Source organism: Diadema setosum, chromosome 17 (assembly GCF_964275005.1).
Source record: "Diadema setosum chromosome 17, eeDiaSeto1, whole genome shotgun sequence".
Lineage (NCBI taxonomy): Eukaryota > Metazoa > Echinodermata > Echinoidea > Diadematoida > Diadematidae > Diadema > Diadema setosum.
This window is the reverse complement of record NC_092701.1, coordinates 16,751,401-16,779,324: the sequence shown is the minus strand read 5'-3', so window position 1 is coordinate 16,779,324 and position 27,924 is coordinate 16,751,401. Positions and strand designations below refer to the sequence as shown.

General features: G+C 38.7%; 2 protein-coding genes across 2 annotated transcripts in view; one reads left to right on the top strand and one right to left on the bottom strand.

Annotated features, from left to right (window-relative positions):
- Positions 1-4,298: 4,298 nt before the first annotated feature.
- On the bottom strand, positions 4,299-16,213 carry LOC140240974 (uncharacterized). Its single transcript, XM_072320748.1, has 4 exons — positions 15,959-16,213; positions 7,797-7,957; positions 6,160-6,281; positions 4,299-5,027 (listed from the first exon to the last, which is right to left on the bottom strand). The coding sequence occupies exons 1-4, from the start codon at positions 16,175-16,177 to the stop codon at positions 4,321-4,323; spliced, it is 1,209 nt and encodes a 402-aa protein (XP_072176849.1). The 5' UTR covers positions 16,178-16,213; the 3' UTR covers positions 4,299-4,320.
- A 3,818-nt stretch (positions 16,214-20,031) lies between these two features.
- Positions 20,032-27,924, top strand: part of LOC140240715 (procollagen galactosyltransferase 2-like) — a 45,933-nt gene continuing 38,040 nt past the window's right edge. The window contains exons 1-2 of the mRNA XM_072320479.1: positions 20,032-20,337; positions 27,570-27,798. Coding sequence (XP_072176580.1) covers positions 20,096-20,337; positions 27,570-27,798 — 471 coding nt within the window. The 5' untranslated portion in view covers positions 20,032-20,095. The remainder of the gene's footprint in view (positions 20,338-27,569; positions 27,799-27,924) is intronic.

Below are 27,924 nucleotides of genomic sequence, written 5' to 3'. Positions count from 1 at the left end.
ATAATAAGCATCCATATGAAAGGGAACCTCGTTATAACAAGCTGCTTAGGAGCACTTAAGTTTCTTCATTATATCAGGTACAGTTGTATCTTGTTACAACTCATGGATAAAAAAACAACAACAACAGAAGAATGTAAAAGGAATTGGACCTGTAAAATTACCTTCTTACACTGAGTTTCTCACTATATCGGCCCCTTGTCATACCAAAGTTTGACTACATTCATTTCAGTACTTCACTAAATACAAGGGTTTTCAGCATAGTTTGTGACTTTGCACATTCAGACTTCCACGCCAATTTCACACAAAATTTCCGAAAATGAGGCCGAGGCCATGAAGAATCATTGTATGTCAGCTTTTCACTCACATAATTTATACCATCAACTTAAAGCAGTTACATTTGACTTGTTTGTGTATCTTTGCTACAAAATACAATACGGATAACACTAATCTATGATAAATATTACAATATCTGTTTACCATCTGTGATACATACTAGTAGCCCGTGTGAGGTTTAAACACTTCAGTATGCAAAGCTTTTATAAAATGTATCTCACATTTACAACACATGTTTCTCCACACTGCTCTCTCTCTCTCCATATGAAACTGAGAAAGAATGCTTCTCTGTATATTTGTAACACACAGATGTTGAGAGACGCATTTCATAAAGCCTGCTGATATAGTAATTTAACACATCTGACATGAAAATTTGCTATAATTCAGCAATATTCAAGGTAAATAATAATCTTGAAAAGGTATTACTTTTACGCTTAAAAGAAAAAAAAAACACACACACAAAGTAATCACAAGAACTTCAAAGACAGAAATGTTTAGCTGTACAAAAAGAAGTTTCATATTCTGCATGAGATGTCACTGGCATGTAATCATATGTTTGAGAATATGCTCAAAGCATTGATTCTAGCATTTGTAGTTTGTTTCCATACACTTTCTTCCAAAGGAATCCATGCCTTTCTCCTCATGTATAATGCAACAACACATTTTTATCTTCATAAATTGAACAAATCATTTGCTCATAACACGCATATCTATACCATATCACAGCCCTTGGGGTACAGTCTTCACTTTTGAATAGGAAGCACAACTGATATTACTTTTGAACTAAAGCTATTTTTTTTTTTTTTTTTTTTTTTGCAAAACTGGATGACCTGCACAGCACGAGAACAAATAATTCCTCCGTCTCAGCATTTAATGTACGTCACTGCAAGGAGTCGAAAACAAAGTATGTTTACCAAAGTTCAGCAAAAAAACTACTCAAGAACTTGTTTGTAGATATAAAGTTTGCCTTCTTGATGTGTACCAAAGAGAATAATGTATACACAGAATTAAAAGCATTAATTACCTCTGCCAAGGCGGAAGGTTATGTTTTCATCAGTGCTGGTTTGTTTGTCTCTTTGCAAAATAACTCAAAAAGTTGTGAATGCATTTGAATGAAACTTGCACGAAAAGTTGATAATGACACATCGAACAGACAATTAACTTTTCGTGTGATTCATAAATTTTTATGGATTTTTGAAGGATTTTTGATCATTTATGCAGGCAAGGTCAATGAACTTGGGGGTTCAAGCTGCACGTATTTGAGGTTTGCATAACATGTGTTCTGTTCAGGAGAGGTGCCGTGCAGCTGGAAGCTGATGATGTATAAACAAAAGGTGTATATATTGGGAAACTGGGCAATTTTCATCCTGCGTAAATGGGTGGAAATGAGCTGCTTGCCAGATGTCTGTGCTCTCTGAGTGCTTTTCTAATGGTATAATTGACTACTAAATTGACTACATATGTATAATTCAGCATGTTTAAAGATTACATTAAACAAACCACTATTCATTTCAGAGTAACAGACTTTCGATAAAAAGGTTATCCAGTACATGTCAATAAATGCTGGAAATATAGCTATAGAAGATATTGCGAACTTAAAAGAAAGAAAAGTTTCTGCCATTTCCAATAATCATGTAAAACAGAACCAACAATGCATTATACGTGGTTATCTTTCACAAAGTTGTTTCTTTTCTTCGAAACAGGTAAACCCTCAGAACTACACCCGATACCCTTTTCTATTCCATATATCTAAATTTCCACTCATCATTGGAATACTTCTGGAATGCTTCAAAATCGAGAAACAAGTTAAAAAAGCTCAACATAAAGCACATTTAAGCGCTGACCTCAGTATAAATTTGCTTTTTATGACTAATTTCATCCACTAAAAAAAAAAAGAGAAAAATGCTTTGAATACACCACAGAATTGAAGACAACCATTACTGATGAATCATACAAGAAATAGAAGCACACCTGAAAATAACATACACGGAATATCTCAAAAGCGGGGAAAATGCTAGATGAGATATTTGACTGAAGTACAAATAAAAAAAAAATGGTTTACACTGAAGACGAGATTTGAGTACATTTCAACTTGAAAAATACCAACTGTATGCACAAATGATTGCTTTTTGATATGTTCTGTATATTTCTATTAATTTGAAATGAAGGGAAAGACATGCACATTATTTTTTAACCTTTTGTTTGTGAACATAGTTGAATTTGTAAACTGTCTCAAGGAATTCACCACCAACTTTCTTGGTGTAGATTTATCCAAAGTCATATCAAATTCAAACCAATGTTATTTCCATCTCATTACATTGAGGACAAGTATTACCAGAATATGGTTTGTACAAAATTTTGTGCACAATGCCTCCATGTTTAGTGACAAAAGATAGGAAATATTTTGTACTTTCTGACAACTGACAGCAGTTTCAGAGGATTTTTTATTTAATGATTTACAGAACATAATTTGACAAAACATTATGACATAATGCCACACAGTCACAATAGCATTATTTGAAGCTATAATCTATAGTGCAATACTTCACGAAGAGAGGAAAAAAAATTGTGTAAAAGCTCTTATAGACCTACAAAAGAAAAACAAAACCAACAAAACAAAACAACCCCCCCCCCCAAAAAAAAAAAAAAAAAAAAAAAAAAAAACAGTTTCTAATCACACAGTGGATTTCGGAATGAATGGAAATATTACCTATGATGCTTTACTTTTCTCAGTATAAAAAAAAAATCGGCAATTCAGAGTTATTTTGTGAATGGAAAAGATATTGTAATAAATTGGAACCATAAACTATGACTGATGAAGTGATGTCTATTTACTCAAACATTCTGGTGATTTCTGGACTGATAAAAACTCACACACAGTCTGGGCAAGAAAGAAACAACAGTATAACATACCTAAAAATATTGAGACATTACTCCAGTCAAGCGTTGCCCAATCATACTTTGTAAAAGCTTACTAATAGATTATTTTCACACCTGAAAACTACTTTTACAGTAATCTCCCCGTATAAAAATAATCTCAGCTTTTACAGTCTGCGACAGCATATAACACTGTTATTCCTTTTGCAAAGTGATATGTATTTTCACATAGCTATACATTAAGTATAACATATTCTAGACATGCATGCATCTTTTCTCTCTGAACTCTTGCACATGGGCATTTGCTGAAGAACAGATACAAATGTACTCAAGAAAGACTTGACTCAACTTGACTCAACGTAAGCGATACACATTTGCACAACACAAAACACTACGTACAAATACAAAACACTACGTATTCTGCATTCTTCATGACACCATATCCTGGTGGCTACAGACCCACTAAAAATGCACCCGTCAGTAAAGAAAGAAGAAAGTATCAATAGGTTTAAATATCAATCACTAAAAATATGATTTTTTGGGGGGTCATTTCCAGCAATCATAAAACAATTTCAGTAGCACATTTATATCTTCAAGATTGAACGTGGGTTTTCCTTTTTTTTTTTAGATGATGGCATAAATTTGGTTGCTAGAATATCAGAGCATATATATTTAGCTGTACCACAAAGAGTGAATGATAATAAACCATTCCACATGAAAAACAAATTAACAGTATCGTAAGTAATATGTTCCTCCATGAATGATGGCATATGATAAAAATTCATATTTTTAAAAACAAATTACGAAACCATCCTGAGCATGATGTAAACAAATTGTGTTTATGTGATGTAAGGCACAATATCAAGCGTCATGAGGCAGGTGGTGACATTCGCAGCTGATGAGATGAAGTGATAGGTAAACTAGATTGATTGCCATCATAGAAAGGTGCCTCTGTGTGTGACATTGTATCTTTACATTATTAAAACACATATTGGGCTAATGCAGGAGGTTGAAGTATCATTTGCAAAAGGCTACAAACATCGCAGAAACTTTTTCCAACAACAAAGACTCTGCAATGAAAGAATTTATGGTAGCCGAAGATGCTTCATTTTATCTTCTTACAGAGAAAAGAGCAACCTTATTGCCTTCAGGATCCCTGGTCAGCCAGTGGTCATCATTCAGCCGTTCAGCTCCCGTTGCTTTATTCAAATTCCTGATATGGAATCCTACTGCAAGAGAGTCAAGGGTACAGGGCTTGCAGCCAGGATAGTGTGCCAGTGTGAACTCACACTTGTCTGATAGACTATAAGTACTGTAACGCAGCACACTGGTGTCTGTCTTGTGCTCCAGTGCGGTGACACCAGTAAACTGACGATAGAACTCATCCATGGCATCAAATTTACTTGGATCACGCACAAAGAGCAGGAGGCGCACGCCAGTTGCTGCAGCTCCGGTGCGCACACCCCACATGGGCAGCGCCCTCTCTGAATGGACGTAGAAGGAAGTTTCGTTTTCCATCTTGGACACCTCCTCAGGGAAAGACCTTGTCTGCCAGGGAGGACTGGACAAGATCTGCTGGATCTTGGCCGCCCGCGATTGGGTTTGGGGGGTAAAGAAGAGGACCACACCCATGGAAGGGACGCTGTCGGAGGGCACAGTATCAGCAGGTGCTCCCTCTTCTTCTAAGATGCTGGCATGGGTGAAGGATGCAGAGAAGACCTCCAGAAAGGATGAAATGCCAGCCCTGGTGGGATCTCCTTGCTGCTTTGGTACACTGATCTCCAGGAGACTGCGAGGAGGGTTGGTTAACTTGGCAGCTGAAGTTTTGGAGACAAAGAAGTGAAAATCACAACATTTCTGTCAAACAGCAAGGAAGCCCACGTGGTCTGCCTCAAAGCTAGTGATCATCACTCGACTGTCTGGCTTTGCTTCTTTTTTTTTTTTTTGAGACAAAGAAGTGAAAATAAAAACATTTCTGTCAAACAGCTGTGAAGCCCACATGGTCTACTTCAAAGCTAGCAATTATCACTCAACTGCCTGGCTTTGCACATTTACATTGAGATCAAGCATACGGGATAGCTTCTGCATTTCAAGGGTAAGGCCTACACAGATACTCAGTCATAATTCCATCAGTCTGAACACATGCGTTAACTGGAAAACATTCCAAATGTGTCGCGTGTACACAGTGTACCCAATGTTTTTACTTATTATGTGAATTCCACAAGTCGACCAGTATTCACAAAATTACCAAATCACAAATATCTTGCCTCTTGGAATACAAATTCTTCATGTATAGTCTCCATGACTGGAAATGGCATACTTTTCTCTAGAAAAAGGATAATACTTCTCATACCATCAATATGGTTAGAATTCCATTGTGAATTTGATTTTGAATTCAACCATATGTGAAATTGTCCCAATTTGTGAATTGTTGTACTGACAAAATGCATCTCACATCCTTGTATAGTACTATCATACTGCTAGGTCATTTCTGTCATATCTGTCATGACATATTATGCATGGAACATGGCATATCTAAGTTACAGCAGATGTTTTATTATCATGAATAAGAGAGTCACAATATCTTCATTTTACTAAGAAACCATGGAAATAGCTTCTCTTCACTTTACAGCCCACAAAAATGCTTGTACTTTAATATATGGGTAATACTTGGTAATTGTTATCTTTCGCCAAATCATATCACCACAATCTATTCTTCTGACAGGTGGAAAAGTATCACATAGAAGACAATAACAAACTCCTGATAAAAGATGTACGTACATAATCAGCCTAAAAAATCCCCTGCTGAATCTACAATGTACTTGAAAGTGAGTAATAATGCTCACCTGATTTTCACATAGTCTCTAAATGATAAGTAATCTATAGTATATTTCATAGGCATCCCCCATACCACATTAGAAGGGGTAATGTAGTGCAACAAACACAAACCTTCTAGTTGCATGACCTTTGACCCCCCACATGTATCCAGATGTCCATCCATAAAGTGCTCTCCAAGCTGCTTGTATTCAGCTGCAGACTGGAATCCAAGAAGCAGGCACTGCTGGTCCCATCTTGAAATACAGTGATTACAAAAGGTAAATAGGCCAAGGTCATTCTCACTCAAAGCACTGAATTTACAGTGGATGGATCAATTCCAGCATGAGACATGTTAATCATTTGTCCTTTTTTTAAAGGAATGGTATAGTTCTGGTTCAGATGGGGATTCAGATTTTAACTTTTTGCAAGATGATTAGAAACCACTTATATGAGAAATTAAAAAGCATATAATAATTCTAAGAGGAATTAAAAGTTTTATGAAAATTGGTTTTGAAATGGCCGAGATATTCTAATAAAAGGTGAGTCCCACCTTTTATTAAGAGCACTTTGTTTTACGTTGTTTTTCAATATCTCAGCTATTTCAAAACCCATTTTCATCAAGTTGACTTTTAATTCCTCTTAAAATTGTATGCTTTTTAAAGTCTCATATAAGTGGTTTCTAACTATCTTGCAAAAAAGTTAAAACCTGAATGCCCATCTCAACCGAAAATATACCATTCCTTTAAGCTTCTCTGAGGATACTATTTCATAATGTTATTTGTTTTGTTGAAATCTGATGTGGAGATGTGGGCTTTTTCATGAGCTCTCATGAGGAGACTTTTTTTGTGAGCTTCCACTATGAAGACAATTATTTTTACAAGCTATTGGTTTGAATAATAATATTGTCTGATTTGTTGATAATATTCTTTGAGTTGATATCAGTGCTGGAAGTGGATTGGGCAAATCATTTCCAGAAGGGCCCCATTTTTCTGTTCATGAAATCTACATGTCAGTGGCAGTTGAAGCAGATGGGGATTTAACTAGCTCAAGCAAACAGATATCAGTTGTATCGATGGTTCAGCTTAGTGACATCAATTCAAACACAAAATACAAACTTCCTATTTTCCCCCTACGATTCTTGAATGCTGCCATACTACAGGAAGTAAAACATACAGAACTAAAAAAAAATAAATAAATTAAAAAAAAAAATCATTCATATGTTAAAGGGACTGTACAGTACTGGTTGAGGTGGGGATTCATGTTTTGAACATTCCTAAGTGAGATAATGAAAAGCCTCTTATGAAATATGAAAGAGCATGTGATTTCAAGAAGGATTCAACGTTTATTTGATGAAAATTGGTTTTCAAATGGCTGAGATATCCAAAAAAGTGTTAATAATAAAAGGCGACATGCCACAACTTTATTAGGATCTCTTTGTTTCACCTTGTTTTTGGATATCTCAGCCGTTTCAAAACCGATTTTCATCGAATAAACTTTTGATACCACTTAGAACTGCATGCTCTTTGACATCTCATACAGTGGTTTCTGAATATCTCGCAAAACGTTATAATAAGCTAAATCCTCACCTCGACCACAACTGTACACACCCTTTAAACCAAGAGGTGGCAGGTAACATTTTATCAGAAAGCTCCTTTAACAGTTTTGATTTCTCTTACTTACAGTGCACTGAATATATAGAAAATTACTCATTTGGATCAGTTAAAATCATCTCCATACCATCTCTACATTGCTTGCTACCTCACACCTACCTCAAAAAGTCACACTCTATTCCCTTCAGGAGAGCTTGAATGTCTCTAGCTATACGTTGTGCTGCTGTCTCGTCCAGCGACTGGTCATCAGTGGTCAACAGCGCCATCACGCCTGAACCCTCGACTTTGCTTGATACTCTCTTTCCCCATTCCCTGTGGAGCTAGACATATTCGAAAACAGAATATGAAAATAGTTGTATAAAAACACACACACATCATACATGTACACACAAAAATGCTAGCAATATTGAAGATGTACTGTATGGTCATTTCAAGCAAGCTGAAAAAGAGAAATGTGTACTTTTTTTTTTCAAAAGATGAAAGAGAGAGAAATTAGTAACACATGCAGAGACCTGATGAGTTAAGCTTTTTCTGAAAAGAACACTTCCACCATGCTATGGACAATCTATGGCGACCAGATTTCTATACATGTTACTTTGGCCTTTGCATTAATTTTTGCATAGACTTAGCGGACATGTTCAGCGGTTTGGCGAGGGATCTCGTAGACTGCCAAACTTGAGCGGAAGATTCAATGCATTTTCATGAAGGGTTTCTCACGTTTTTCACGGAAGGTTTTCCTTTGGGTGGAAGATACACTACATTACAGAAAAGATAGTGGTATATATTCAACACAGCTTTTTAAAATTTTCCTTCCCCTTTGTGAGAAGCCACCTTGGAATGTTGTACAGCCAACAACAAAAAATTATGAATTCTGTCAACCTTTACTGTGCTTTGTTCTCTGATTGGCAAAGATGAGTGGAAACTAAATTGTCAATGAATAGAGATTGCCTAATCAGGCTATCTCTATTGTGTCACCATGGTCTTCCTGTTGGACTGATCAGGGAGGTCCTCTCTGGACTGGTGCACTTTGCTACACATGAGTGGGCTTGCTACAATATTGTACAATGTACTCTCTACCACTACACAGAGGTCAGTTTTAGATAGATTACTGAATGCTGATGACAAAGCTTGGAAAGTTAGGCACATAGGCACAGACAAGGCACTCAACCACAGGTACGCCTACAGTTATAATGAGTATATTGCCATCATGAAGAAAGTGCATTTTTGCATTGGTATCATTGATTAAATTCCTTTGCCCCATTGAAGTCGGCATGAAATGGGACCATCCACGGTATAGAGATCTCTGTGTATTCTTGATTATTTCAGTTGGTGTGTATGAGCCTTGATACATGAGGCCTTGATAATGTAAAGAATTTGGGAACATTGACCCTGTTTACACTGCCGGGCTCGGCCGCGCTTTTAATTCAAACCTTTCAATATTTTGTAGTAGTGGCGCTCTGCTTGTAAACAAACACAATTTGGTATAGTCTGGTTTTCAGACCCTTTGCCAACTGGATTCCGTGGCGACGAAGGAAAAATCCTTTGCAGGACAAAACCACCTTAAACTATACTAGTTTTCGACGTTGAGGGGGTTAATATCGTGAATAGCGAAATAGTACGGGCAGAGTGTCTGGAAGCCAGACTAAAATTGGCCGCGCATTTGGCCCAGTTTGCGTTTACACTAAGAAGAGGCCGAGACCACCTCCAGAGCGTGGCCAAATGCGCGGCCAATTTCGGCCCCGCATTTGGCCTGTAACCGGGGTCTTACTTAATAATCATAATGTTGTGCCACGTGAGGACCTGCTCCTAAGCCTAAAGTCTCCAGTAGACCACTATGTATAAGTCACAGACCCCGTTTACAGTGTGAGGCTCGGCCATGGCCGAGCCGCGGCCGAGCCCTCCTTCATTTCAGTGTAAACGCGCAAAAGGCCAAATGCGAGGCCAAAATTGGCCGCGCATTTGGCCACGCTCTGGAGGTGGTCTCGGCCGCGGCCGAGCCCGGCCTTTTCTCAGTGTAAACACAAACTGGGCCAAATGCGCGGCCAATTTTAGTCTGGCTTCCAGACCCTCTGCCTGTACTATTTTGCTATTCACGATATTAAACCCCTCAACGTCGAAAACTAGTATAGTTTAAGGTGGTTTTGTCCTGCAAAGGATTTTTCCTTGCCCGAACGGCGACTTCGTTGCCACGGAATCCAGTTGGCAAAGAGTCTGAAAACCAGGCTATACCAAATTGCGTTTGTTTACAAGCAGAGCGCCACTACGACAAAATAATGAAAGGTTTGAATTATAAGCGCGGCCGAGCCCGGCAGGGTAAACGGACAAAATTGCGGGGCTCGGCCCCGGAATTGAGGCTGGGCTCGGCCCAGGAATTGAGGCTGGGCTCGGCCCAGCCCCGCACTGTAAACGGGGTCACAGACACATGAACCTAAAATTGCTCTATCTACAGCCCCCCTCCCCCCCCCCCCCCCATTAAAAAAAAAAAAAAAAAAGTTCAGATTTTTCTCCATGCATTCAGACAATAAACAACTTCAGATGAGTTGGAATTTGCTGAGTAATATATCAGATAAGTTTCAGGGAAAAATCCAGTCTCCATTTTGTGATATAAGCAAGAATTTTACCCCTTACATTGAACTACAAATTTTGTTTCATCAGACTGAATTGCTAAGCTTTAGCTTCACTTACACTGATCATACTTTATTCACAATGAAGCAAATCTTAACAAGGTATGGATTTTCACTTTAGAGTCACTGTTCACTAATTATTCTTCCAAGCATAGTCACCACAAAATGTCATTTTAGCCTTCACTATAGCAGCTCTGTGTAAAACTTACACATTGGACCCACTATTAGTTTACAAGTATGTGTACAAATTTATGCCTTTCTCTCCCATCCCCATCAAGCCAGCTACTTTTATTTTCCATTGTTGGCATGGAAACCTTTTTTTTTGTCATCAATTACCATCTCAGATATCCCTTGGTTATTAACAACTAAATCCAATATGAGATTGGTGTGGCAATAACGTAGCAATATTAGCAGATGAAGTGCACAGGTTCTATTACACTAGCGCGCACACACATACTCTTGCTTTACACTCACAAATTCACACACTCAACTCGCTCCATCAATCTATTGTGTTTGTCTTGTGATAAATTGGGAGGAAGGTCAACACATGAGTCACATCATTATTTAGACAGAGCACGAGAGTAATAAAGCACTACATGACAAAGTGATGTTCCAATGACACAGTCCAAATTGTTCTTATCACACAGATGAAGAAACAGACAGATAGAGAGATGCTGTTTGTCTGCTACATGTATATTCTTCTTGCTTACCGTACATTGCACAAATCTGCCCATGCCTACTTTCAAAATACTCTTCATCTTCACCAACAACCACAAAATCTCCGTTCATCGAACTCGCAAAAATTACAGGCATCTCAAATCAAGCATAGTTGGGGGGATCGTGCTTTTTCATACATGGGTCCAAAACTTTGGAATGGCCTGCCAAAATCTCTTCAACAAGCATCTTCTATTGATGGTTTTAAAAAGAACCTCAAGACCTACCTTTTTAATCTAAATTGAAAATTGTTTACCTGTATGTACAGTATATAATGTGTATATTGTTTGTTTGTATATTTTTCTTATTATCTTCTTTGATAGTCTGTGTGTTGTAACGTGATACATATGTACTCTGTTCTACAGCGCTATGAGTATCTTTTTAGGTAGAATGAGCGCTTTATAACTTAGTCTCTATTCTTATTATTTATTATTATTATCATTATTATTATTATTATTCTATTGTATACAGTACATTGCCATTTGACAACTATAAATCCACGAAATACCACCTGCATGATAATCATGAAAGCTAGTACTTCCCCACTTGTAGAGCTACATGCATGGTTTTGTATACCACAATTGCAAATGGTTTTGAATTCTTCCCTGGCCTGGTTATGGCTAGAGCGCATAGTTTCCCATTTACACTGCTACAACAAGGTAGTACAATAGTAGGCCTTCTTTTACTAAGGCCTTTGTCATGATATGCAAATGAGATTGCACTATATGCAAATGAAGTTATGTGACCTTTGGGTCAATTCGCATGTGCGCGATGTATAGCGGCGTGAGTACAAGTGTGGGAGATACCAATAAAGTAGTGATCATGCCTCTCAGTTAATGGTGTCTAATATCTCTTCCATCTAGCCTGGAAGTATGGGCTGAGATGCGACATTGGTGACGAGGATCAAGTTTAATATCTTTAGAAGGATTGTAATGCAAAATGGCCACCGGAAGTTTTGAAGTCAGCGGAATAAAGGGTGTTTCGTCGTTCGATCCAAGCGGGGACGCCAGTGTAGTGAGCGCCCGATGGGAGGCATGGTACGAAGAGTTCAATGCCTACGCCGACAGCTTGGGGTTGTTTGTTGACGCCGACACGGACGCGGCTGGGAGGACGTCGCAGCAGAAGGAGAAGCTAACTTGTAGAAGGGCTTTACTGCTATACACCGCTGGTGTAGCCGTGGGAGAGATGTTCAGCAACCTACCGGACACTGGTGATAAGGCCGATTATGACAAAGCTGTAAATGCTTTGAAGCAGCATTATGGGGTGAAAAAGAATTCGACCTTCCAGAGACATGTTTTCAGACAGATCAAACAGCAAGACAGCGAGACAGTCGCGCAGTATGTAACTTGTTACAGCGAGCGGCAGAAGGGTGCAACTTTGGAGCAGATTTGAATGATTAATTGAGGGATCAAGTTGTGCACTGTTGCAGGTCAAACAATTTGAGGAGGAAATTGTTGGAGAAAAGGGATGTCATGATATGCAAATGAGATTGCACTCTATGCAAATGAGGTTATGTGACCTTTGGGTCAATTCGCATGTGCGCGATGTATAACGGCGCGAGTACAAGTGTGGGAGATACCAAGAAAGTAGTGATCATGCCTCTAAGTTAATGGTGTCTAATATCTCTTCCATCTAGCCTGGAAGTGTGGGCTGAGATGCGATAGTCCTTGCTGCCATACCTACAGTTTGTACTTTCCTGAATTAATGAAGCTCGTGTATTAAGTAGTTTATGGACTCAAAACAGAAGGATTATACACATACAATTTGTAGCTGTGTAAATATCAGGGGGGGGGGGGATGCATATATACATACATGAACAGGAAAAAGTACATGTAATTATGTCGAAAAGAAACTTTCACTCGCATCCTGTTTGTTTAGTAATTTTACATCTACATAGCTACTCACAATAGCAATGCTGTGCCTCCATTTCCAGGACTATCAAGGCACTTTGTCATTGTTTAGGGTGGTATAATATAAAAGGCTTGACTGAAAATTACAAGTTGAAATACAAGTGCAATATGATGGTGATGCAAAATGATGATGATAAATAATGACAATAATTACCATCATCATAACAATAATAATAATAATTGGCCTAATAATAATGATGATGATGATAATAATAATAATAATAATAATAACAATAATAATAAAAATAATAATAATAATAAAAACAATAATTACAACAATAAAATTACTTGTTGAGCACAGAAAATATATCTCTTCTACTGTGCTGCAAGGACGGGACAGGCCAATTTTGCTACAATAGGCAATTCCCATAGGCACATGTCCGAGTATACTTGTCTGAGTATACTCGGGACCCGTCCTCAATGTTATCTTGATGCGCTGACTGTACATATCTGGTTATTCAAATCAATGTACCAATGTCCTCAACAACAAAACATGAACAAAGAAGGGTTCATTTAAATTGTGGTAAAGTGATCTTAGAATGTATCTCATCCAGTGATGACAGCACAAAAACTTTGAAAATTTATAACTTTTGAATTGAAGTCCAATTTTCCTCAAACTTTCACTGATGTGTGATATTGCTGCCTTTACTCAATCCACATTTATATTTGGGCTTCAGTCTCCTTTTAAGAAAATTGTCCATCTAGGGCAATCCCTGCGACCTGGTACTCATAAAGCAACAGGCCCTGGCCACTTGACTATCAACCTGACTATCAATGTATTTCTTTCAGAAAGTAGGGGAATATTACCCTTAAAGGGGATGGCTAGTAACTGATCAGTGGGAATCAATGGGAATGCTGGGGGATGATTGTTCCAATCCTTGTGCGATTCATTTAAGAGTACAGTTATTGTTGTGTGAAAATTATTTGCTTCAGAATGGTCTCATATTCAAGTAATGTGCAGTTCAATGTTTCCAGGTTAGCATGCCTGTACAGTGTTGTTGGGGCGATCGTTAACGGGCGTTTAACAATCACCTCTTCTGTCCATTTGGAGATTTGGGAAGAAGTTTTCAATGTTATTTTCCTTTCCATGTTCAAGTGGATCCTGCGCAGGGGGAGGTCACCCCTGAAACCCTTATTCCTACTATAATCAATAATACTAGGTCAAATCTTGTCTATCCGATTACATGCCTTTGTATGCTGCCGAAACATGGTGTGTGTTTTTTTTTGGGGGGGGGGGGGGTTGGGGAGGGAGGCTATCACTCAAACAATCAGCACCATGAAACATACGAATATGAAAATAACTCTTTCTTATGTCCCCTGAAAATATTATAAGGAAAATCTAATTTTTTTATATTAGGAAATTGCATTTTCTGGGGAGAACTATGGTATATATGCCATCGATGATATCCTATAGATCTATACATTATCAATAGAAGGGAACGACCTAAAGATATGAATGATGCAATTGATATTCATATCATTTGAATAATATTACCTAGAGATGAGAGAGGGAGAGAGAGGGAGAGAGGGGGGGGGGATGGAGGGAGGAACGCTATATGAGTACGTTTTAGTTAGCCCTGCATACTTTCATTAGTTAGCTTGAACTTTGAGGGGCAACAATTTCGAACAAAACAGGCATTTCTTCAATTTTATATCACACTTCAGTCGAAATGATATTTCTGTATGATATAAAAAAAATCCTAAATACATCTGAAACTTTGTATGCCCCGTAAGAAGAAGAAGAAAATGAAAGGGAGGCAGAATTTACTCCATATGGCAATGTGATATACGCTCCAGACGATCAAGCGGCTTGCATCCTAAAATGGCCGCCGTTGGTCTCCACTGCGTACTATGCTCATTAACGCGTAAAATCGGGAGAGTGTTCCCTCTTAGCGCACTGCATGCACTTCTATACTCTTTGGTTTTGGCTTACAAAGTTAAATGCAGGTATATGAAAGCAATGAATGGCTAACTGCATGTGCACAGGTTGCAAATCCTTCAAGTGGATACAGTAGTTGTCATACTACAGATTTCACTTGACCAAACCACGAAAAATCATGAATTTGGACAGGTACTAGTGGAGGAACAAAATCTTATATCATATTGAGTTGCTAACAATTAAATTACATCTGTACGTATTCAAAATGAAAATAATTCAAATTTGACAGAGCGCTTCACATTTGATGTCTAGGTCTAATCCCACCATCTATATGAGACACCAAATGCTTACATACATATGCAGCCTGAATGCGCATTCAGCTGTGTAGCTGTGGCAATAAAATACTGAAATTTTTGTCATGAATGTTGACAGATCATATGCTTACAGATAAGAGCTACTACAGTAGCAAATTTACTGCACTGAATTGTTAGAGTTTGGTGGCTTCCACTGGCTGATGGTATCTTATTAAACTGTGATGCTCAGCCCCTCAAAAGACAGAATATCTTCCATTCACTTACAAGTGTAGCTGTGCGAACTGTGTAATCAATCTGTTCATAGGCAAGTTCAGCATTTTGAACATGAATGCTTTTACCTTTGCGAATGCATCTTGAGTAGGCAAGTGGGGATTGAAGTCCGAACTTTACCCAATAAGGCATGCAAAATGTAACCGAGCGCAGCAGCGACCCCAACACGTAGTACGAGTACCAAGTTATAGTTACAGCGCCCCGCGCCTGGGTTAGCAAAATGGCGAGTAAAGAATCATGAAATTGGTGAGCCCCAAAGTAGAACCACTAGAAATTCAAGTGCTAATGTTACTTTTTGCACTTTCTGTCACTGAATACGACTGACACACTAAATGGTATTCAACAACTACCACGACTACCATGATGAAAGACCCAAACACAAACTGACATGCATTACAACTGTAACTTCATTCATTCATTCATTCATTTGTATTTCAAAACATAACATTAACAAAAATCAAAATAATCGCCTTCATAATTTATATCTGCAGACTATTTTGATCTATCATTAATTTCAAAGTTTACATTAAAGCTTGAATGGTCTTCAAATCATAACATGTTTGATTGATCTCAAACAAATGGATTAAAAATGAATCGCTTGCGTTCTTACCAGTCGGTATCGTGTTGCTGGATTTGTCACCTTCTGGAAGCTACTCATATCTTGGGAGTGAGGAGAAAATATCCTGTTCTGGTAAAATCGAGGTGGGATATCAGCAGTCTTAACTAAATCAATTACAGCTCGAGCGTAATCAGTTTCGTCTGCAGACGATGACAGCTCGCCTTCTAAAAATGTCCCATCGCAGTCCTCCGGTACCCCAAACCTTGCCATTTCCAAGCTACAAGTAAAACTTTTTCTTAGTGGTAAAATACTAGAAAGAGAGAGTATTGGGCGAGTATTGAACGAATACGAACGGACTTAAGAAAGCACGAAGGGCCTAGACCAGGAAGACAACATCGGCAATACAAACGAAAATGACCTCCACAGTAATCTACACCTGAGCAGTGAGATTGAGAGCCAAGCTAATCAGCTATTCATTCAATGATGACTGGGTTTTCGCATGGGGTTTCGCCACAGGGGCCGCATGCAAGGGAGCTGGTCGGGAAACAAAACAATTCGGCCTTCGCATTAGTCAGCCTAATATGAATCGAATCCTTCCTTGGACAACTCGGATTGGCAGCGTTGCTTTTGGAGCGTGTCAAAAATTTCACCTGACGGAACGTGAGCCTGTGGCTACATGTATATCACACTATGAAAACGCTCATAAGTACAGGTAATTCATGAAGACAATGGAGTCATGTTAGACCTGAGCTTGGCAATCTGTAACATTGGTAAATTCCTAGTGATATAACTTGAATAGATAATTAAATGACGGATGGATGGACTTAATTGGCAAACAACATAAGTGAAGAAATAGATATATGTATCTAATATCACCACCACTTTTCTACTACTTGGGTCCAACTTTCACTATTATTACTAGAAGCAGTTATGATAATGCCACTTTTACAAAATGCATAATCACTTTGAATGTAGATCTTTTGCATCTTCTTCTTTTGATACTAGTGTAACACCTTCATTATGTAGCGTTTATTCTTCGATGGCGTTTGGCGGTGTTACATTGGTAATGTTTCTCGACAGCACACAGAAGAGACCATGAGACCAGTTCATATAAGCATCCAAATCCAGGCTCTTTATTTAGTCACAAGAGGATATAACGCTTTACAGGAATATGATATATTAATAGGTACTCCCCATCAAACGGCCATATATTGCCCCTAAAGAGGGATGGCAAGGGAGACCAACGCTTTGTGTGTCTCTACCCGAAGAGGGTGAAAGAGAGAACTCTTGACCAAAGCACATGGTCACTTTTATAGTACATCTATACTCGAAGGAGGGGCTTAATCTATGATATTCAAATATTCAAAATAGAGGGATTCAAATTATAATAAAACAAAGGAGTAGGTTAGTAATGACCACTGTCAATCCATGGGTCACTGACACCAGTGACTCACATTTTACATGATGGGGATGATGGGGGAGAAACTTAGCACTGGTAGACAATGGGGAGACAAGTTATCCAGAAATGTTTATGGGAGAGGTTAGGCTCCTAGGGAGGTAGGGTGTGTAGACTGACCACAGGATGTGATGACCAGTCGGGGTGGACAAAATTCTGGGAATAGCAATAAAGGAGTTTTCCCTCATGTCTGTAGTGGTTGAAGCTTGGTTTTGCAGCGACAACGCTCCTACATTTGATATATTACACTAGTACAAGCCAATTGTGGTGGAGCATACTGCATGGTTGACTATACCAATCTCTAAGGAAAGAATAGGTCCCACAGATGAATCATTGAATAACTCCTTTGATATTCACAGCTGAAGAAAAGGCAGAGTTCAATAAAAGTTGTTAATCTGCAAACTACATCCCTAACAAAATGAATGCTTTGTTCAATTTCCTATGGGAGAAGTCACGACTGTCGTATGTAGTGATGACTGGCGCATCGCATTGTTTTGTCTATTAGTATCATTATAATCATCATCATCGTCCTCATTATCATAATTGATATTCTCTCTGTGTGTGTTCTGTCACTGCCCGTTGGCGATCACTGATGCAGTACGCCTCCTCCAGCTCCCTCTGTATCATTGCACGAATGCAGCAATGCAGATGCTCTCTCGCCAGCTATCTCAACCATTGTGGAAAGGAAAGTGAGAATATGCCAATCTACGAGTAATAATTGATATTGATAATTTATATTCTACAATTAGTAGTTATATAACTGCAAAGGGATGATGTCCCCTTCATTATATCCTACCTATGGTCCTCTTCACAATTGTAACAGAGACTCCAACTCTCCCGTTTTCAACGGGAGATCTCCCGCCGAAAACCCATTTTTGCAAAATCTCCCGTTAGCTCCCGTTTGAGATTTAATTTCTCCCGCCCTGGCTCAATGTCTCCCGTTGGAAAGGATTTCTTACTTTTTGCTATCGTATGTTGCAAAAATAAGCCTTAGATAGCACCAGAGAGCATCTATAACCCTAGGAACTTCGCGCTTTGCACACATAAACTAGATTGGAGTCTGCCGTTTGCTTGGGGTTTCAGGCGGGAGAATCTCCAGATCAGAAGGTGCTTGGGGTTGGCCCTCTGTTGTAAAGGCCATACCGGAGTGACTCGATCCATTCATCTGAGGTGCTCGGGACATCAGAACTATGTTTAGTCCATATCTAGTGTAAATGTATAGTGGGATATCCAGAGAGAGGCCTAAAGATTAAAATTTACAATTGTAGACACAACTAAATGATAACAATACTATACTACACTCCGACTAATAATAAGGGTGACAATAACAAAAGCAAAGAATAAAAATAACGACAGTATTGCCACCACTCGCATCACACAATTTCCATACATTTGTACATAAATCTCCCAAACTGTACAATATTAAAAACAATTAGGTGTAAAATTGTTATTTCAAAACGATTTTATAGCCGACTGCTTTTTTGATTAAACTTGGATACCCACTCCTAAAATACTAAGTAGAATTTAAGGTTGAATAGTAGATTACAAACTTGGTACAAATGCACACAATGATACATCAGCATTCATGTACAGCTGTGTTAAATCATGGTTAAATGCATAAAGTGTATAACAAGTACATAAACAGTACACAGTTCTTGTTTTTCGTGCATGAGGGACAATGTACTGAGTATGGGCTGACTTGCTCTATAAGAGTATCCGACTTTTTGTTTGGCCGAATCATTATCAAGCCGATTGAGTAAAGAGCCAGCGAAAGAATATTACGTGGAGCGCTTCCTACACCTGTCTGTCAGTGCAGTCCAAGTGCGTTCCATTTAGGGTGGATAAGCGAATCCATTATTATAATAGGGATGTTTATTATGTAAGGATATGAGGATCATAAGAAAGTTGAAAAATTATACCCTTTAAGAGAAGCTATTGTGATTTATTAGATAGAAACTATCTGTCTGGTGTTGTAAAATATTCCTTTCATTTATTTGACATTCTAGTGCTGGTCATGCCGCCCAATTACCTTATGAAACATGTAAAACCCCGCCGTCTTGCAGTCCTCGGTCCACAGTCGGTTCTGTGTCCACGGTGTGAGAGTACTTGTCAGCGGTCTGGTTCCCAGCGGTTTACCCGCCCAAGAACGATACTTCTTGCACTTTAGCACAGTGATCACTACAAACACCACAGTTTGTTTACGTTGCTTCTTATCTGAATGAATGAATGAAGGAAGGAAGGAGTGACTTTCAATGAGTTAACTACAGTACATCAGCATCATTGCAAGCAATTTACTCTATGTACATTTGCACGCAAAGGTAATGAATGAAGCAGAAGGAGGTCAATATGATATGTGCGTTGAATTTTAGGAACGATGAGAAGAGCAGAATGAATAGATAGTGACACTGCCATTTTGGCTACAACTTGGGTACATATCGCGGATTGAAAAGCTCTTTCCCGCGCCAGCAATGCTTGCACAGTGCAGTTTGTGATCGCACGGCAGCGGACGACATCTGACGGACAGGAAGTACGTTCTGCTGTAGAGACTGTGAACGAGGCTGGTGCTGCGATCTTCCTGAGCCGTATGATTCGGCGTGGCACTTCATTCGTGGAACCTCCGTGCACAGTGAATATTGGGATTTACACACAACCAGACATAGTCTAACAGACTTCGTGTAACTGTAACTCCTTGTTGTTGGTCAGTCCACTATCAAGGAAGACATCGTCATCAAATGGCGAAGCCGTGGTTTTCAAGTCGTAAATTGCAGGGGTTTAGCTGCATTATTGCATTTTGCTTTGTTCAAGCAGCCTTCGTTTGGACCGAAGACACAGCAGCACAACCAGAAGCTGACACTGCAAGAAAGAAACCGACGATTTTGATCCCGATATTGGCTCGCAATAAGGCGCATTCATTACCTTACTTTTTCGGTTATCTGGAGACACTAAATTACCCCAAAGATCGCATCTCTTTATGGTAAGTGAAAAACTGAAACCTCGTTTCCCTTGATGTTATTGTTATGATCACTCATTATGCACAAATGCATACACTTTGACCAGCTAACCGCAGCAGCGACCCCATACGGACAAATACGTAAGTAACGTATTTGTATGTTACAGCGCCCCGCGACGGGGTTATTGACCAGCTAGCTGTTGACATTGCAATTGGTTATTGTTTCTAGATAACAAAGATAGGTCTTGTTCTCATGTAAATTTATGTGTTCACAATCCCGAATTGAATATCCTTCCAGTGTTTATTACAGCGCCAATATTTGATTGAACGTTTAGAATGATTTGATTGAGATTATTTTTGTTTATTTAAGACTAAGAGTATGCGACTCATCACATCAAACCAATCGATGCTATGAAAAGCTTGTGGCACCAGACAGGGACAGGGTAATTAATTTACACACAGCTCAGAGACTAGAGTACCAGACATTCCTGAGCTGGGTATGAGTTTATGAGATCTTTAGACAGCACGATCGTTTGACCACAGGCTAACTACACGCAGCCGCTGTCGCGAATCGCGACAATATCTGGTCAGGCTAACCACAGGCATGATGTGCATGTCTAAAGATTGTTGCTGGTCACAGAGACTCCAACTCCAGCTCCAAGCTCTTCTTACAATGTACATGGGATTCTTCTGCCTGGACCCCATAGCAAACTGGTGTGTGGAGACTCTGATCACGAGAACATGTGCACAATATAATGTGAGACCTGTGTGAGAGTGTGCACAAGCATGAAGCATGACATTCCTTGCAGGGGTCCAGGGCCTGTTTTGAAACCCTGGAAGCTCTAGCGAGGGTTATAGATCTGCTCTCTGGCATATCATAGTCTAAAGTTGCACTTGAACATAAGAAAATTAAAGTTGAATGGGAGAAAGCTCCATCTTAAGTGAAGAAAATGCCTGTTCAAGACTTGGTAGCATGAGGAAACATGGGTGGTCCGATTGAATTGATCTTCTTCGCTGCCCACTGGAGTACATTCAAAAACCGTGCAGATCTGCTAGAAATAAGAATAGACATCAGTGAGTTTGAGCGTAGCAGCGTATGCTCATCAAAAACAATCAACCACAGTCAATATTCCTGTGCAACTCTCAGTGTGTGTAATTTTAGAGATCAGTAATTCACAATTCATATATGGGGATTTTCAAACGTATCGGAGTTGGGTCAGCCATCCCACTCCATGACCATGCCTGGTATCCCCATGCTACCACGGAATGCTACCGGGTCTTTATGCAGGAGATACACAGCCAGAGCAGGAGAAGTTCAAGCTTGTTGTGTTTACAAGCTGGAGGGTGAGAGATTTGAGAAAATGGCCCCGGATTGGGAGATCTGTCTGTATGTGGTCGATATTGTCAAATATTCTGGGAAAAGTGAGATGCATTGAGTTGCTGACAATTCTGTGTGACAATTTCATATTGCCACATTTGAATTACCAGTACATAGCAAATCTTTTTAAAGTGCGAGTGAGCCGAGTGTTGTGGCTTGCACTGCTCTTATAAGGAGTTTGGCACTTATATAAACTGCTGTAGGAAGCTCAATCTTGAAACTGCCAAACAAAGAGAAACAATAGTATCAAACCTGTTAAACCGTGAAATACAGCAAGGAGCTTCAAAGCTCCTTGAATACAGGTTGTAGTTGGAGAGCACACACATGCTCAGTTCGTGTTCAGTTCGTTGACCACATTTCTATGGTTTTCACACCTGTACAATCGGTGTTCACTTCATGCTAATCTACTTTTGCATTCAGTATGCACAGAAATCTCAGTGTAATGTAGAGTTTTATGTTTTGGACCAATATGACCTCAGACCATGAATCCATTTGTGCATTTAATATTCTCATAAGATGCATGTCCTGTAAAATTGTAGAGCTCTATGATTCCATAGTGCCTTGCCACTGCCTGCTCACACTCCTGCAAGAGTATTACACCATATATGATGACATACATTGTAAATGGTATCCCGGGGTGCCAAATAAAAATCAGCCATTTTGTTGAATTATTATTATTTTTTTTTAAAGGTTGTACCCTGGGTGCCAAAAAGGGGGAAATTATTGTGGTGCTGGAGCTAGCGCGCACTAGCCACTGCACTGAAGCACATGCTATATTGCTACGTGTAGCACAGCATACATATACCATGCATGCATAGTATCACATGCAGTGGCATGGGAATGACTGTAGACGCACACGGTGCATGCATTTCTCTGCGGCTGTCCTCAAGTGGACGTGAGGTGGCACTACACAACATGGTACCCCGGGGTAACGCATGATGCATCATTATGTCAGGCACAACACAGAATCCACACTACATGTACCTCCAGTACTACATAATGTAGGTACAGTACACTTCAAATCTGTGATATGATAATATGATCATCTCTATGAAAACTGCATATAATTTAGAACATCTTTAAACTCAGGAAATAATAGAATTGGGGAAATAAAAATTTCTGTGGTAAAAAAAAAAAAAAAACTTAACAAAACTATTATCACATTTAAAGAGGCACTTTACATTAACACGTACATTACAATATCGGTGCTCACATAATAATAACATATAGGTCACTAATACACATTAAAGGACAAGTCCACCTTCATAAACATAAGGATTGAGAGAATGCACCAATATTAATAGACCACATCAGTGAAAGTTTGAGGGAAATTGGACAATCGATGCAAAAGTTATGAATTTTTAAAATTTTGGTGTTGGAACCGCTGGATGAGGAGACTACTACAGCTTGTGATGCCATATACGAACAACAGTATAAAGAAAAATCAACATATTTTCACTTTTTTCGCATAATAAAAGAGCACAAGACTTGCCTTTTTCTTAAGGCAGGGGGAATGATATTACCCATAACATATGTCAGTAACGGGTCAAGAGAATGTGTACTTTTTTCAAAAGATGAAATTTTGTGAAATTCTCTTTATATTTTCCTTATACATGTATTGTTCTACGCATGTGACATCATACACCGTAGTAGTCTTCTCATCCAGCGGTGACTGCACGAAAACTTCAAAAATTCATAACTTGTGAACGGATTGTCCGATTTTCCTCAAACCTTCACTGATGTGTTCTATTAATATTGCTACATTCTCTCAATCCTAATGTTTATGAAAGTGAACTTGTCCTTTAAAAGATCTGTTTGTGCAATGCATTTTGGGATTACTTTTAATACATGCAATAACAAAGAATATGGTTTGATTTGAACCTGCTTCTTATATTCTTGTACCGTAAAGATATTGAAAGTGGTAACTGTAGACAGTTATACTTAAGGTTTATGAAACTTTTCTTCATTGAGATTGGTAAATAGTTACACAAATTATTCAAATTGTTAGCTATGAAAGTGAATGGGAGAAAGAGAGATGGGGGAAGGGATGCAGTGTGTCTAAAAGGACAAAAATGTGTCTAAAATATTGAGAGGATTTTGAAGGAGTGAGCCAAAGAAGCAGTGAGTCAGTCAGTCATTCCATTAGACACTTCTTTTCAAGTTGGCTTCAATGAACAGAGTAAAATCATATGAACAGAATGCTAGAAGTTTGGTTGAAATTGGTCACAAGACAAGCAAGTCAAGGACTAAGAATAAGTTGAACATACATGTATTTTCACTTGTACAGTAATATTGGTTGTAATGACATCTTTGCAATGTAGAGAAAGGGGGCTGTCATCACTTCACACCTCTGTAGCTCTCCCACTGCTTTGAGAAAATAAGATCATATCAGTAATGTGGTGACTATAGCCACTTTATCACTTAGAGAACTCTTTAAATACGGTACTGGGTTTATGAATTCAAATACTATCTCAATAGTTTGGAGATCAATGCTGTGGTTACAATGTAATTCTTTCAATAAATTCACACAAGGTAGCTTTTATAGTGGAAATTTGTGCGCAGACCAGCGAGAGACTTGTAAGACATTGAAATTTATCTCCTCTGACACCGTTTTTGGGGAAAACTTTTGCTACTTTGAAATTTTCCATACTGGTAATTTCCTTATTTTATTCAGTGTCTGATCTTAATCAAATGTCTGTCATTCTGTTTGATTTATTTTACTCTGCTTAATGAAGAAAAAAAATGGGGAAGTGAACTTCCAGTTGTATTGCACTCAGGGTCTGAAAAACTTTGAGTCTGTCAGTTGTAGGCAGTAGCAGACAACCAGCAGACAGGGTCTGCCAAGGTCTGCCAAATTCATGATTCACAAAAAGGTCAGTTAGCCTGTGAGACTAGAGAGAGGAAGTTTGAAATCCATCCTATGTCCTGTGAGGGCCAGCTGTGAGATGAATGCCTTTTAGCTTCCCACCCGCCATGTTCATGACCATCCTGGTAGCTGGTAGACCAGTGGCCTTTCTATTACCTCTACCATCCACTCATCACTGTTGCTGAGGATACATGGTCAGGGTTCAACAGTTTGACCTTTCTGTGACAAATAGACAAATATGGAGCTGAAATCCAGCTCTGCAACTACATGTAGTCCTCATTCACGATGATAATCTGCACAGAGACTCTGACGGGAGAGCAGTGTTTCCTAACTATTTGTTTGTGATACTCTGTGCAGTCAGTTGTGATATAAATGTTAAAAAAGTGCTTTTATGATAATTATTGAAATGACTTGTGGGGACTATGCTTGAATATTCATTCATGAATATAGAACAGACACAAATATATCCAGTTGCAACAATTTGAAGACTATCGTATAGGAGCAGTATGGCTGTTTACCTGATCTGTAGTTACTTTATTTATTCTCTGCATTAGGTTCCACCATGTTTAGCTTTTGTTTTGATGTGGTTTGCCTGTAGGTTAGGATTGTAGGGTGGAGTACTGCACCAATAAATTTGATGTGTTTCTTTTGTCCACATTTGTGACCCTCCTGCTGAAAATTATCCCTTTAAAACATAGATGGTATGTACAAAACTTTGAAATCCGAACATTAGAGACTATGGCTGCCACTTGCAAAGTAGAATGTGAGTACTGAATGCTGCACTTGACAGCTAAATTTTCTCAAAGCAAATATTTCCTTGAGGTGAATTTTTTTTAATGAGTGCATGTAGTTACAGACAAGATGATGGAAGTTTGCCAGTAGCAGTGCAGATACTTAAATAAGTTATTGTATTCTCAGTAACTGAGAAAGATGGTTGTGAAATGACAGTCATTTATTGAATCTGACAACTGAAACCACAAAGTGCTTCAGGATTTCAAGATTTACAGACAAACTAGATCTTCACCATCCCCATAATCCAGTAATACCGGATACTGTTCCACTAAATAAATCTGAGTGTCTTGTCCCTCCTTTTTTTCCCTCTCTTACTTCCCTTGCCGCCTCACAGGATGTTATGACCTGTGTAGCTCTTCATCCCGTCAAATGGAGCACCCTTCAAATTGGTCTTTCAATCAATGACAGCCCGGAAAACTTGACTTTGTGAAAAGTGCACTATGGTATAGCTTTTGTAATAGGGAAAGTTACAATAATATTGAAGGTGATTTTAAGTACATTTGTACCTATTGTTTTGCCATTTTGTTCACTTTAGATCTGGCCATCAGATTACACGTATACGTGGAATGTTGATTAGACATCTACATTTTTTCAGACCTTCAGTGTTCAATAACATTTAGTTTAGTCATTTTTGTTGTTGTTGGAACACACTCTATGAATCTCTGAAAATTTCAGTGTTCAAAAAGGGACTGAAGTGGGATTCAAAATGGATCACCCATCATGTCAGTTGTTAGGAAAATATAAGAATGGTTCTTATTCAGTGCATTTGATAAATGCTGTGTGCTGAACAAACACCCCCATTATCACTTTGCCAAATCTTGTATAATTTCGTGATCTGAAAATTCTACATGCAATAGTGTACGAGCTGAAATTTTCGCGGTGGTTTTATTTTCACGAATTTTCGTGAATCGCCTTTGAACCGCGAAAATAAAAACGCGCGAAAATAACAACACACAAATAAGTAAGTGCAGTTTAAAGACCCTCGCAACCGTGAAATTAACAACACGCGAAAATGTCCTCCAAATAGCAATTCGCGAAAATATCTGTACGTGAAAATTTCAGCTCGTACAGTAACCCGAATGTTGCATGTCTACTGGAGCAAGTGTGAAATGATGTATAAATCAAATAATGTTCTTTTATATCAACAAAACATTTTGAGGGAATAAACAATTTATACTTGCATAGCAGTTTGACTTTTTGAGATACAGCTGTATCCTAGGGCATGTATTGGATAATGTTCCCATCTGCTGAAAGAAAGAAAAATTTAGTCAAAATATTTAGAGAAGAATATGTTTTAGTTTGTTTCCATTTAGACTACAGTGAACATACCATCATGTCAAAATGTCAGGCTTTAGCTCCTAGATGTCACCAGTCAGTGATGTTTGTTATCACAGCTTCCTGGATCTACTCTTTGATAAACAGCATCATCAACAATATTTTGTTAACATGTGGTGATGGAATGGGTCAAAGTGTTAGGACCACATGTTCAAGCCACAAGGATATGAAGGCGGTAGAATGTTGGTTTTCTTCTTTAAGTGAGACTTTGTCGAGGAGGGGAGTGGAGACGAGGAGTGGGGAGTATAGCTTCTAAGATTAGTGAGTAAAACTCTCACATGCATGTTCAGAAGGTACAATTTGTACCTGTGTAATTAGCTTTGTTTGTTCTGTTAGACTGTTTACAAGAACCTCTTCTGACTCTTTTTCACTCTCATTCTAGTAATGGAATGCAAATAAAAGAAACAGAATTACACTCAATTTCATGATGGAAATCAGACTGCTAAAATGAAATGTGGAGAAGCTTGTTCATACGGTTAACAAGATCATACCAATCTTATCATCAAAAGCAAAAAAGCCATGGAGAGATGTGTCATAAAATTAATTGGACAGAACAGTTTGCCCACTGTATTACCGCTGAACTTTTGTATTCAATGGACTGCACACACACACACACACACACATACACCATAGCAAAAAGAAACAACAAAAGCCAAAGAAAAACATGCTAGATAATTGATATACACCTTAGTGATGTAGGCCTACAGCTGTACATGTTATAATGCTCTACGTGATCATTTTAATAGTCATAAATATGTTTCCATTTGCAATCTTCTGAAAAGAACAAACAAGCAATAGAAATTTGACATGATTTTTTGGGATATACTATGTTATCTATAGTGGCTGAGAACTATTGATTTCTATGTACTTTGTATCTGTTGCTAGGATACGAGCTGACCACAGCATCGATAACACCATCCCAATGCTGAAGGAATGGGTGGAAGCTACACAACATCTCTATCACCATGTGGACTTCCAGTTTTCAGAAACCCCCAAGGTGTTCGCTCTGGAGAAAGGCCCTCATGACTGGCCTCCTGCACGCTTCAACCATCTCATCTCGCTACGTGAGGGCGCTCTAAATGCAGCTCGCAGACAATGGGCAGACTATCTACTGGTGAGAGCATGATTTGTCTTTTAATGCATTAGCAAGGATTGTCCTTCCTTTAGGTATGTGAGATCCACTCGGCTAACTACCGAGTACTGTAAAAGTGGAAATTTTCGCGGTGTTGAAATGTTCGCG

Coding starts and splice junctions, on each gene's coding strand:
- LOC140240974 (XM_072320748.1), bottom strand. CDS start 16,177: ATGGCAAGGTTTGGGGTACCGGAGGACTGCGATGGGACATTTTTAGAA. Junction 6,282..7,796: donor ATAGAGTGTGACTTTTTGAG/GTAGGTGTGAGG, acceptor CTGTATTTCAAG/ATGGGACCAGCAGTGCCTGC. Junction 5,028..6,159: donor AAAGGTCATGCAACTAGAAG/GTTTGTGTTTGT, acceptor CCAAAACTTCAG/CTGCCAAGTTAACCAACCCT.